The following is a 12,966-nucleotide window of genomic DNA, read 5'->3' on the forward strand; positions in this document are numbered from 1 at the left end:
CAAGATTAAATTCTAGAATCTCAGCTCTGTCACTTACTTCAGTGTGCATTTCAGTATCTAAGATGAACTTGGTCACAAGCCCACAATGCAGAATAGAGAAGACCTCAATGTCCAGTTCTCGGAAAAAAGCATGGTAATTCTGTAGTGACACTGATGTCCTTTCTTCTTTCCCTTTGAACTCCTGGACAGAAAGCAGCAGCAAACAACAGAATAAATAAGGCTTCCATATTAGCCTAATTTTTCATGAAGATTTAAAACTATAATTATGCATTCATTTTATGCAAAAGTTACTTTTTTAGCTAATCACCACCTTCCTTTCACCAAAGTCCCTAAGTATTCCTGAGACAAAAGCACCTAATTTAAAATTGGGATATGGGTCACATACTAAGACCTTTGGATGGCTTCCATTTAGGAATGAACTACTAGACAAACAAAGGTATTATGGCATGGTACAGAAAATGATGAGCTTTGGTACCAGAAAGGTCTGACTTCAAATCCTTGCTCAAGCCTTATTGACTCTGTGACCTTAGGCAAGCCACTTACCTTTTCTGGGTCTTAGTTTCCTTACCTATTAAATATAGATATTACTATCAATCCTTGGTTTTTAGAAGATTATAGGAGCTATATATAACATACAATAAACAGTAGCTATAAACCAGAAATAATTAGGGTCCATGTGGCTTAGGCAATATCACAAACATGTAACCTACTCTGTGATTGGTAGTTACAGGAAAAAGGAACTACTGTTTATTAATTATCAGAAGTTGTCCTAAACATTTCATGTTATCTCAATTCACTGAGAAGTTGATAATCTGGGATCAGAGGGCGAAAGATGCTAAAAGAGGTACATCTAAAACTATGTCCTAAAACAGAATCTGATAAATGCTACAAGAAAGAATTCAAAGTACTGTTGAAATATAAAAAAGGGAATGACACATTCAAGAAAATGACTAGAAAAAAGTCTGTGTTAGTGATAAGGACTGAGTCTAACCCTAACTCTGCTACTGGGAGGATCACTGCCCCAGAGCCGAGAATTCATTCCCTCTCTTTTCTCTAATTTTTCTCTCTGTAAAATGCAGAGATGATTCTGGACCCCTGTTAATCTTACTGGCTGTCACACACCTTCATGGTAACCCATTATTCCAGTACCTTTTCCAGTTGGCTTCTATTAGACGGTGTAGGGTCACATTCTGAACTATCTTCCTTTGAAAGTGTATCAGGGGAGGATGTTTTGCTGCCATCTGCTTTCCGTTTCTTTCCTCCTTTTGTTTCAAAAACAGAAAAGTGACTCAAGTAATCAATAATCATGTTTGTTAAATATCACTGCCTTCAGGAAACACCCTGAAGACTCCCTAGGGGTAGAGAAGGTAATTTTATAACTCTACATTATAGTTCATTTTATAACGATGCCAAAGAAGGAGTTCAGTGACATCATCTCTCCAGTTACTGATGCTTTGGTTAGGTTAACACAGTGTAGCTCCTACAGAGACACAGAATAATAAGAAAAAAACATACCTATCTTTCCTTGTTTTCTGATTTTTGCTGAAATAGCAGCAGTAGTAGGAGGTGTTACATCTAAAGTTTCCAAGTCAAAATTTGCAAGGGGAGGAACATAGTCTGGGGTGACTGGAAAAGAGAGGAGACAGAAGTTCAATGTATACCAACCACACAGCACTATTAGATTTAGAATGCATCAACTGATTGGTCAAAAATCAACTTCCAGAACCAAGTATGGCTGAATGCCTATAGGAGACATTCAAGTTATCTGACATTAATGATATAAAATATTGGGGGATCCCTGGGTGGCTCAGTGGTTTAACATTTGCCTTCGGCCCACAGTGTGATCCTGAAGTCCTGGGATCAAGTCCCACATCAGGCTCCCTGCATGGAGCCTGCTTCTCCCTCTGCCTATGTCTCTGCCTCTCTCTCTCTCTGTGTCTCTCATGAATAAATAATGAAAGAAAATCTTAAAAAAAAATGATATAAAATATCCAAGCAGATAAGAACTAAAAATAAATTAACCCTTATTTAAAATCTGAAGACATCATCATCATTATTTTTAAAGATTTTAATTATTTATTCATGAGAGACAGAGAAAGAGAGAGAGAGAGAGAGGCAGAGACACAGGCAGAGGGAGAAGCAGGCTCTAGGCAGGGAGCCTGATGTGGGACTCGATCCTGGGACTTCAGGATCATGCCCTGGGCCAAAGGCAGGGACTAAACCGCTGAGCCACCCAGGGATCCTAAAATCTAAAGATACTAATATTTGGTCACATAGAAGTTTGTTTTACACACAATTACTTAAATGAGGGCCTGATAGAGGCTCTGTGTTTTCCCCAGAGAATCTACCTAGCACTTCAAACAAGTTTATTTAATGGTCAGAAGGTATTAAGAGACCTTTCAGCTTTACTCCTGGTTCATAACTATGTTCAGGAAAGCAAAGGGCACTGAAAGGTTGACATCTAAATAAGAAAAGTTACCTTATAAAAGGTTCAACCAACACTATTTTGTATTTTCTTAAGCAAAGAGGAACATTTTTTAAAATCTTGTTGAGCATACTTATTCTTATCCCAGATGAGTAGGGGATGGCTATCATTGAGCTTGGCTTAAAAGTGAAATTATCTCCTCACTGCCATCCTAGCAAAGGTACCATAATAAGACACTTTTCCTTACCTGCCAAGTACTTTTCCAGGATTCTCTGAAGCTCCACAATATGCTTTAATCGGGTGAGCACCTTCCCCTTCATCTCAGGTGATGTTTGCTGGCAAAAGGCATTTACAACCTGGAAAAGTACAAATTGTATTCTCATACTTTGAATGGTTCCAATTTTAACCTTGTTTGCATCATTTATCCAGAGCCAAAAAATGCTATTCAGCACTAGGATCTGTGAGTTTAGTCTATAAATGTAAAGGTGTTCTCAGAAAGATGCTACAGAGGTATAGAAAAGCCCTGAGTTGGGATGCCTGTATGGCTCAGCAGTTGCGTTCTGCTTTCAGCTCAGGGTGTGATCCTGGGGTTCAGGAATCAAGTCCCACATCGGACTCCCTGAGGGGAACCAGCTTCTCCCTTTGCCTGTGTCTCTGCCTCTCTCTCTGTGTCTCTCATGAATAAATAAATAAAATCTTTAAAAAAATAAAAAAGAAAGAAAGAAAAGCCCTGAGCCAATACAGGAGATCTGACTTTTAATCCTAGTTCTACTGATCTCTAATTAAGTAACAAGTGGAATAGCATAGTGACTAGAGAGCACACAATTTGATGAAACAAGTCCTACACTGCTACTAGCTGTGTGACCCTAGCCAGGTCATTATTAGCCTTTCTGAGTTTTTACCTCTTCAACTATAAAATGAGAATGCAGTTGTTATATGGATTAAATAATGTAAATAAAGAAATAAGGGGACACCTGGGCGGATCAGTGGTTGAGTGTCGGCCTTTGGCTCAGGGCATGATCCCAGGATCCAGGATTGAGTCCCACATCAAGTCAAGCTCCTTGCAGAAAGTTTGCTTCTCCCTCTGCCTGTGTCTCTGCCTCTCTCTCCCCACTCCCCTGTGTCTCTCATGAATAAATAAATCTTAAAAAAAAAAAGCCCAGTTTTTTCACAATGTAAGTACTTGATTATTTTTACTGACTTTGAACTCTCTGTATCTGTGACTGCATAGGTGTAAAACAAGGATAATAATACCTGTCCTGCCTACATTATAATTGTGAGGATAAGAAGAGATAATTTCAGTGAACATTCATAGAAATATGCATTAGAAAGGAAGTGAGATATAAATATAAGATGTTACTGTTGTTTTCATCATGTTTCACTATCGAGGATTTCACTAAGCACAAAAATTCCAAAGGAAGGGGAAAACCATCACTCACTTGATCTCACTGAATCAAATAATGAAGCACATACCCATGCAAGGGTGAACCACATTTTCACAATGGAGGAGGTGAGTTTATTTCAGGCAAAAGGAAAAATACAACAAAAAGGCTTGAACTAGTAAAGTATGAACAACATTAGGTGAATTCTAAGTATTCTGATTTGACTACACCAAAACGTACATATAGCTGGGGGAAAATGGGAGATGACAGCTGGAGAAGCACATAAGGGTTAGTGCTTAGTAGAGACTTTTGAGTCCCATGAGAACCAAGAAATAGTTTCAAGAAGTACAGACAATAGGTGAAATGTTCTATTAACTCTGCTTACCTCTCGGAACCAGTTGAGAGTGAGAAATATGAGTGAACACATGAACGAATGCTCTTTAACAGACATGGACTCCAGCCTCTCTCCTGGCTCCAGGTCAGTGAGGAATATAGGACAATCTGAAAGAAAAGAACAAACATTTTTAACTCTCTTTATTTCAAGTCAATGGAACCTGGATGCTACCCCTAGAGCCACCTACCTCTCCTTCCACTTACTTTCCCCTTTAACTTGTATTTGAAAGTCAAGCTTTGGTTAGTCTCAAAATTACTGCCATATCATGTAGCAAAATTAAATATAATTAAGAAGTACTTGCAAAACTAGAAGCGAGGGCCAGAAAGCAATGAGGAACTATGATGATGACTGATTTGTCAACATGACAGAAATCTGTACATATTATTTTGTCTTTGGAGTTCAATTATTACTGCTATTCTACACTGTGAAGTTAAAAAAATTCCTTCCCACATACACTATGTACTGGTTTGTTCCTTCCTTAAGATTATCAAAGAAAGGTTACAAAGAAGAAATGATGTGATAACTTCATCCTATACCTAATAAACCATCAATCTCCTCCAAGTTTCCATCATGTTGTCTCTCCACACAAAGTCTCAGTAACCGGAAATAGGGAGCCAGGCACAACGGAGACACCACTCTGGGAAGGAAAAATCCATTTCTAAATAATACTTTATAAGTATATTAGAACATGTTTATAGGGAGCCTAACCTTATAATTAAAGAGTTTTGTCCCAAATAAATGTCTACTTTTAAGAAATATGTCAAGGAATTTAATGGATGCTCAACAAATAAACAATGAACTAACGTGGAAGAAGGCAGGGGCTGAATAAAGTGATTATCTGTGAGTTACGAGAAGCAGAAATAAGATGGAAAGAGGGAGGGAGAGTGGCAAAGGCAAACAAGTATGTTAATTGGAGAGAGAAAGGAACAGATACGTAAACAGCCTCACAGAGTTGTTGGCTTTCGTGAGGCAACGAGGCAACGCAAACCCCAACCACAGGGTCCAAGAAAAAAACAAGGAATCTGCCTCATCCTTGCTAATCCCTCCAAATACCACCTAAGGAGAAACCCCTCCCCTTTTTAAAGATTTTATTTATTTATTTGAGAATGAAAGTGAGAGAGAATGAGAGAGAGAGAGAGAGAGAAAGAGAAATATGAGCAAGGCAAGCAGAGAGAGAGAGAGAGAGAGAGAGAGAGAGAGAGAGAGAGAGAGAGAGAAGCAGACCCCCTGCCAAGCAGGGAGCCCCATGCAGGGCTCAATCCCTAAACCCTGGGATCATGACCTGAGCTGAAGGCAGACACTTAACAGACTGAGCCACCCAGGCACCCCAGGAACCCTTTTCCATCAAGTTCTCAACAGACTGCAAAAAGTGTGGAATACCCCATAAACATTCAAAACAACAAAAGTTTCAGAAAAGACAAAGTACACTGACTTTTGATCTGATTCCTTTGAAGTCATTCTACCCCCATCTTTTGCAAAGTCCTGAGAGAACATCAGTGGTAGGAGGTTGATGACGATCCCATCATGACTACTGTATTCTTCTAGTCCATAGAGAGCTTTCACAGGAAATGGATAGTCGCTGTGGAGAGAACCCAGAATTTGATGCCCCAAGAGTATGCATGTCCACATGGGAATCCGTTAGAACAAACCAATCTTCCCTCTTATGAGAAGAAATGAGAAAGAGAAAGAACACGTGGAAGCTTTTAGCAATTCTGGACCTGGGGTGTTGGGAAGAAAGAAGACTGGGCAAGACTTGGCAGAGGTCAAGAGTCTTCTAGTGTTTGTACCAACTACTGACATAATTTCTTCACCAGTACAATCAAGTTAGTGGGTTTACAGTACTTACCCTTCTGGAGAAACACAGAAATCCACCACAAAGGCATCCTGGAAATCATTGAGGATGGTCTGCCCAACCCATTCCTTCAGAAAGTAAGCACAAACAAACAAGGCTGTATAGGCCATGGTGTACTTGTTGTAGAGCCTAGACAAACTAATACTCTAAGCCTTAGTTTCCTCATTTCTCTTTTTTAAAAAGATTTTATTTGAGAGAGAGAGAGAGAGAGGAGGAGAGCACAAGTAGGGGGAGGGAGACAGGGAGAAGCAGACTCCTCCCACTGAGCAGAGAGTCTGATGCAGGGCTTGATCCCAGGACACAGGGATCATGATCTGAGCCAAAGGTAGAAGCTTAACTGACTGAGACACCCAGACACGCCAGTTTCCTCATTTCTAAGAAGAGAATAACAATATTATGTGCCCCATTATTATGAAGTGGAAAACATATAACACGTGAAAAATGCTTAACACAGTCCCTGGCACAGAATACATAGTGGCTATCAACATCATCAACAATACTATTATCATCCTCACTGTTACTATTACTATTGTTATTATGTGAAGGAGGCCTCAGTGGTGAGGCTGGAGTTAGGGCAAGTCAGAACAGCCTTCCCAACTAGAACATGGGAGAGCTCATAGGATGATCTATTTTTGCACTGTAACAGACAGAAGGTCTTGAAGAATGTGGAGTAAAAAGCATTTTCCCTGCTTCACTGCTTTAAGAAAAGATTCTGGGCCTTACCAGGGCTTTTGGAGCCAGCTTTCCTCCTTGGATTAGATTAGCAAATTCATCATAATAAAGTGCAGAGGCCTGGGGAGACTGCTCACTGCAGGAATGAACCAACTGCAGCAAGGAGGTCACCTGGAGTAGCCAAAGAGAAAGAGTAAACTGGGCTGCCAACTGGGCTGCCAACATTTCCTAAACACCATTCACCCCATTTAGTAGTAAGTTTCTCCTTCCAATTTCACTGGCAAAACTCTTACTACCACTCACCTGAGGTTTTCCTGAGCTTCCTGACAAGCCCAACTCTTTCTAATATCTCTTCTCCAATTCATTAGAAATATAAAACTGAATTAATTTTTCTATCGCAAAGCTTTGATTATGTCATGTCTATGCTAAGAAACCCTTAAAGACTGCTGCTATGTAAAAAATTAAGTCAAAATATCTTGATTCACATTCAAGGAAGGCACTCTGTTTTCTACCTCTGAACTAGCTTTATCTCCAATTCTCCAGTTGTACACTTACTTGTCCCTATGCTGTTTGCTATTCTATGAACATGGCTCACTTTCTTGCTCTATAGGAATTTACAACTTAATTAAGAAAGTTAGATAAATACAGAAATAAATGTAACCCATGCCATCAGATTCTAGGTGCCATAAGAGTGGTACAAATCACAAAAGCCATGAATTCAGGAAAACACATTTTGGAAAAAAAAAAAAAAAAAAAGCACTCTTTCTGGTAAACTGACAGTGACCAGATGCAATTCCTCAGTTATTCAGAATCATATCCAACTACATTATAAGAACTCACCTGTGTGTACTCTTCATTGCTCAGGTCTGTTCTCCCTTGGGTCAAATTTGAAGATCTACTTTAAAAATAAGGAATTTTAGCTTCACTTTTACAATATTTTGTAAGAACTGGCAATAAGTGTATAAATCCTGCCATCCCTGGGATGTGGGTGGAGATAAAAGTGCATGAAGGCACAGAGAACTATTTATATACAGAATGTGGATTAGAGCAAACAATGCAGATCTTAGTTTTTTTTCAGGGTACACTAAATTAGTAATAACCTAAGAACAAGCACTGGGCACCACTCTAAGCATTTAATGCTCTCAAGTGATGGCTCTAAAGAATGAACTCTTAACCAGTACACTATGTAGCCTCCATGAATTACTAATGTCAATTCTAAGAATGTCTCCTGAGGTCCCAGGAATTCCTAACAAATTATCTCTAAGGAGCATGAACTGAAATCCAAAGTCATTTTGCAATGGCAACATCTTATCAAGACCCAACTCTGATGCTCCTTTAGGTGCTACAATTGTAACATCAAAGTGCAAGGACGGGGAAAAAAAATCCACAAGAAGACCTTATTTGTATCCAACAGAATGATGTCCCAGACAGCGGTAACTCGGTAATGGAGAAACCTGTAATTCTAGTGCCTGGGAGAGGTGCTAATGCAGAAAAATGCATTCCAGGATATTCTGTTCCCCTTTTGTGGAAACATTTCTATTCTTTTATTTCTTAACAATCCCCGGTTTTTAACCATCAGACTCTAATGATTATGATCACATTCTGTAAAAATTATATGAAGTATTTACAGTCAAAATTAGAAGGGAGAATGGAAAAGTTGCAACAAACATTTGCTTACTACTCTTATTCTGGGTTTAAAGCTTAACATTATAATGACATCTACAATGTAATATTTATTTGTAAGGGGGCAACCTGATTAACTGACCTTGAGCCACAGAAGTCAGAATTTCCATGCATACCTGTCTGCTGCCATGATGCCAGCCATGGTGACAGCACCAATAATACCAATGAGTTTGTATTTGAATACGGTGCTAGAGAGCTGCTTTCGTATCACCAGATGCATATCATCCTGCAAGGAAGACATGGTAGAGAAAGATGAAGATGCTGGAATAGTACAGCAAGAGCCTGTGGGTAATGGAGCCAAAACACCTAAAGCAGCAAGGTTCTACCATCTACTGTGTGGCCTTTTTGCAACTTATTTCATCTCTGAGTCTCAATTTTTTTCATCTATAAAACGGAGAAGGTTTTGTAAGGATGAGAGACAAATTAAAAAATGTTCTAGAACAGTGTCAGAAATAAAGCAGATGTTCAAAAAGAACAGCAGTCATTGTGATTGTTGTAATACTTGCTTGATAAGGATATGTGAATTATTGTAATGTTGATGACTGCTCAACTAAAATAATAAAATAGAATAGAAAAAAATACTTAGGAAAATTTACCTAGGAGACAAAAGACTTATACATTAAAACTATAAAACAATGTTGAAAGATATTAAAGAAGACCTAAATAAATGGAAAGATATCCATATTCCTGAATTGGAAGACTTAATATTGTTAAGATAATGACAGTACTCAAAGTGACAAGCACATTCTGTGTAATCTTTATTAAAATCACAACAGAATTCTTTACAGATATAGAAAAACTCATCTTAAAATCCATATGGAATTTCAAGGGACCCCAAATAGCCAAAACAATCTTGAAAAAGAACAGACATGTTCTTTAAAATTTCAATTTTGGAATTATTACAATCTTTCAATTTCAAGATTACTATGAAGCCACAGCAATTAAGATAGTGTGCTACCTGCATAGGAAGCACATACACAAATGGATAGAGACCAGAAATAAACCTTCACATATATGGTCAATTGATTTTCTGTAAAGATGCTAAGATCAAGGACACCTGAGTGGCTCAGTGGTTGAGCGTCTACCTTCAGCTCAGGTCATGATCCTGGGATCCTGGGATAGAGTCCTGCATCAGGCTCCCTGCATGGAGCCGGCTTTCCCCTCTGCCTATGTCTCTGCCTCTCTCCCTGTGTCTCTCATGAATGGATAAGTAAAATCTTAAAAAAAAAAAAAAAAAAAAAAAAAAAAAAAAAAAGGTGCTAACACCATTCAAATGGGAAGGTATATAGTCTTTTCAATATAAGGTGCTGAAAAAAACACACACACACACAAAAGATACTGAAAAAATATGATACCCACAACCCACACCCACGCAAAATTAAATGAACCCTTACCTTTAACCATATACAAAAATTAACTCAAAATGAATCAACCTAAATTTAAGAGCTAAAACTCTTAGAAGAAAATAAAGGGAAAAATCCTCATGACTTTGAATTGGAAGAGAATGGTTTTTCCTAAGTATGACACTAAAAGTACAGGGAACAAAAGAAAAAGATATATTGGGACTTCATCAAAACTCCATCAAAGGGGGATCCCTGGGTGGCTCAGCAGTTTAGCGCCTGCCTTCGGGCCAGGGCGTGATCCTGGAGTCCCGGGATCGAGTCCCACGTCTAGCTCCTTGCATGGAGCCTGCTTCTCCCTCTGCCTGTGTCTCTGCCTTGCACTCTCTCTCGTGAATAAATAAATACTTAAAAAAAAAAACAACACTCCATCAAAGGACACTATCAAGAGTGAAAAGACAATAAATTTTATTATTACTTTCTTTTTTAGAGAGGGAGAAAGAATCTTAAGCAGGCTCCACATCCAGCATGGATCAAACACAGGGCTTGATCTCACAACCCCGAGATCATGACCTGAGCTAAAATCAGGAGTTGGAAGCTTAACCAACTAAGCCACCTAGATACCCCTCATATTACTATTCACTTATTTTAAGATTTTATTTATTTATTCATGAGAGACACAGAGAGAGAGGCAGAGACACAGGAAGAGAGAGAAGCAGGCTCCATGCAGATAGCCCAATGTGGTACTTGATCCTGGGACTCCAGGATCACGCCCTGGGCTGAAGGCAGATGCTTAACCACTCAGCCACCTAGGTGTCCCTCATATGACTATTTAGTATATGTGCTGCCGAAGCAAGCACTCATATGACTATTTAAATGAGGTACCCAGAACTGGCAAATTCAGAGACAGGAAGTAGATTAGAGGTAACCAAGGACTGGAGGAAGGAAAATGGGGAGTTATTGCTTAATGGATGGAGTTTCTGGGATGACAAAAAGTTCTGGATATAGACAATGGTGACAGTTACCACAACATTCTTAATGAACTTAATGCCACTTAAAAATGGGTTAAAATAGTAAAATTTGTTATGTACATTTTACCAACATTAAAAAATAAAATAATGAGGGCAACTGGGTGGCTCAGCCAGTAAAGCATCTGCCTTCGGCTCAGGTCATGACCCCAGGGTCCCGGAATCATGTCCTGCATGGGGCTCCCTGGTCAGCGGGGAGTCAGCTTCTCCCTCTGCTCCTCCCCTCTGCTTGCACATGCATTCTCTCTCAAATACACAAAATCTTTAAAATAATGAAGTAGCTCTATATTACTGATATGAAGCCATCTCCAAAATACACTGCTAAATGAAACAGGATGCAGAACAAAAGGATAAGGAATGGAATATTGCTAAATACAAATTTGTAAATGTCCAGGACAGCTCAGAAAGCTATAAACTAGTTAAAGGTGATTGCCTTTAGCGAACCAGATGCCTGAAGGACTGATTGCAGGGGAGGGGGGAGACTTATTTTTCACCACCTTCCATACCTTTTGAATTTTGTGCTATGTATGTGTATTACCTCGCTTGCTTTTTTTTTTTTTTTTTTAATTAACAAAAGATGTTGGTTGTTCAAAGTCACAGTCCAGTATAGATTACTGCCACGGGGTGGCACTAAAGATACAAAAGAGGTGAGTTATGACTGCAATGTAATCTCCTGTTTCGGTCCTTTTGCCTGACTCTCTCAGTGAATGGTGTCCACAAATGAAAGCAAGCCCACAAGTAGTTCACGACAGATGTAGATGTTCCCTAGAAAACAAGGTCATTCTCTGGGTCCCCACAGCACTCAGTACAGAACCTGAACAGCTTTTCTTACTCAGTTCCATAGTCAGCTGATTACAGAACCATTTCTACCCTAACAGACTAAGCTACTTGAGGGTAGAAGGTCTAATATATTTACCATCTTGATGCTTGGTACACAGTAGACAATGTTTCTGGTAAGAAAAAAATGAGTAAGTGCTTAGACTATGGCTACATACTTGATCTCTTACCTTGTACACAGGTAAGAGTGATTTTGTTCAGTGAATTTTAATTATAGAAGTTTAAAGTTTTAAAGGTTTCTCAACACACTGCCTGTTACCTGGATGTGACTGCTGGCTTCATGCTGTTTGCTAAATGCCAGTGAGCTGAGAATATAAAAGAGTTTTCGTATCTGCTGAGGGGACATATTATCCAGATAATCTAAAATGCCCTATGAGAAAAAAAAATTAGGTTAGCAACTAATATTTTCTTCTTGTAAATAAGAAAATTAAAATCCTTAGAACAGGCATAAGAGGCATCCAGATAACCACAAAAGCTCAAGTTCTCTCAAGCTGTGCTCAGATCCCAAAGGGTTAGTCAACCTAATGTATCTCCTAGTTTCTCCCTGTTCTTCTTCTCCACCCTTCCCTTCTCAGTGAGAATAATACTCTGCAGAAGTTGTATCTCTGACTTTATTCCTTATCATAATATGCCTTCTCAGCTTCCACTCCATGAATTACTTATTCATTCTCTACAGATGTGGAAGAAGTCATAAGGGAAATACTTTTTGACCTTGGGCAAAACCTCAGCTTTCTCATCCCTACTATGGGGATAACATGACCTACAATTGCGATTCCAAGCCCAGACGTGATTATGTCAACTCCCTGTTAAAAGCTTGTAATAGCTCTCTATGGCCTATAAAGTTGAAACTCTTTAGCATGGTATTTGAGACCCATCATAATCTGACACTGTCCTATGTCAGTGGGACAGCCTCACCTCCCACCAACCCTCACCATATGTCCCATTTGCCAACCATGCTAGTCTACTTGTCATCCTTGAGGTATTTCATGGACCTGGGTGCCAATAAGCTTATTTAAACTGTCTTCTGCCTAGATGCATTTACTTTTTCTCTTACCGAATCATGCCCAAACTTCAAAAATCACTCAAATCTAGTCTTTGAAGAAGTACTCAGTTTCCAAGGCCAATTATTCTTACTCTGGTGTATTTATAGCACTTTATCTTTCTCAAAATTTCTCATGTTGTATTTACAGTGACTTGTTTATATGTTTCGCTATCACCAAAGGCAAGAACTAAGTTTTATATACAGAACACCCGGAGTAGAGCCTGCACATAGGTACAAAGAAGTATTTGCTGAATGCATTAATACATACATAAATGAGTTATTCTTTTTCTATTATTTGTCCATTACTTCAC

At 39.0% G+C, this 12,966-nt stretch overlaps 1 protein-coding gene across 7 annotated transcripts in view; it reads right to left on the reverse strand.

Moving 5' to 3' along the window:
* FANCD2 (FA complementation group D2) overlaps window positions 1-12,966 on the reverse strand; it is a 55,840-nt gene that overhangs the window by 21,181 nt on the left and 21,693 nt on the right. For 6 of the 7 annotated variants that reach the window (XM_055344477.1, XM_055344479.1, XM_055344481.1 and 3 more), the window contains exons 18-29: window positions 11,873-11,983; window positions 8,525-8,634; window positions 7,566-7,623; window positions 6,777-6,896; window positions 6,048-6,121; window positions 5,634-5,780; window positions 4,738-4,838; window positions 4,193-4,308; window positions 2,673-2,781; window positions 1,516-1,626; window positions 1,150-1,262; window positions 38-181 (exon numbers count right to left, since the gene is read on the reverse strand). In XM_055344477.1, coding sequence (XP_055200452.1) covers window positions 38-181; window positions 1,150-1,262; window positions 1,516-1,626; window positions 2,673-2,781; window positions 4,193-4,308; window positions 4,738-4,838; window positions 5,634-5,780; window positions 6,048-6,121; window positions 6,777-6,896; window positions 7,566-7,623; window positions 8,525-8,634; window positions 11,873-11,983 — 1,314 coding nt within the window. The remainder of the gene's footprint in view (window positions 1-37; window positions 182-1,149; window positions 1,263-1,515; window positions 1,627-2,672; window positions 2,782-4,192; window positions 4,309-4,737; window positions 4,839-5,633; window positions 5,781-6,047; window positions 6,122-6,776; window positions 6,897-7,565; window positions 7,624-8,524; window positions 8,635-11,872; window positions 11,984-12,966) is intronic. The other variant, XM_055344480.1, reaches the window with a different exon arrangement.

Source organism: Nyctereutes procyonoides, unplaced genomic scaffold, assembly GCF_905146905.1.
Source record: "Nyctereutes procyonoides isolate TBG_1078 unplaced genomic scaffold, NYPRO_anot_genome, whole genome shotgun sequence".
In the NCBI taxonomy this organism is placed as follows: Eukaryota; Metazoa; Chordata; class Mammalia; order Carnivora; family Canidae; genus Nyctereutes; species Nyctereutes procyonoides.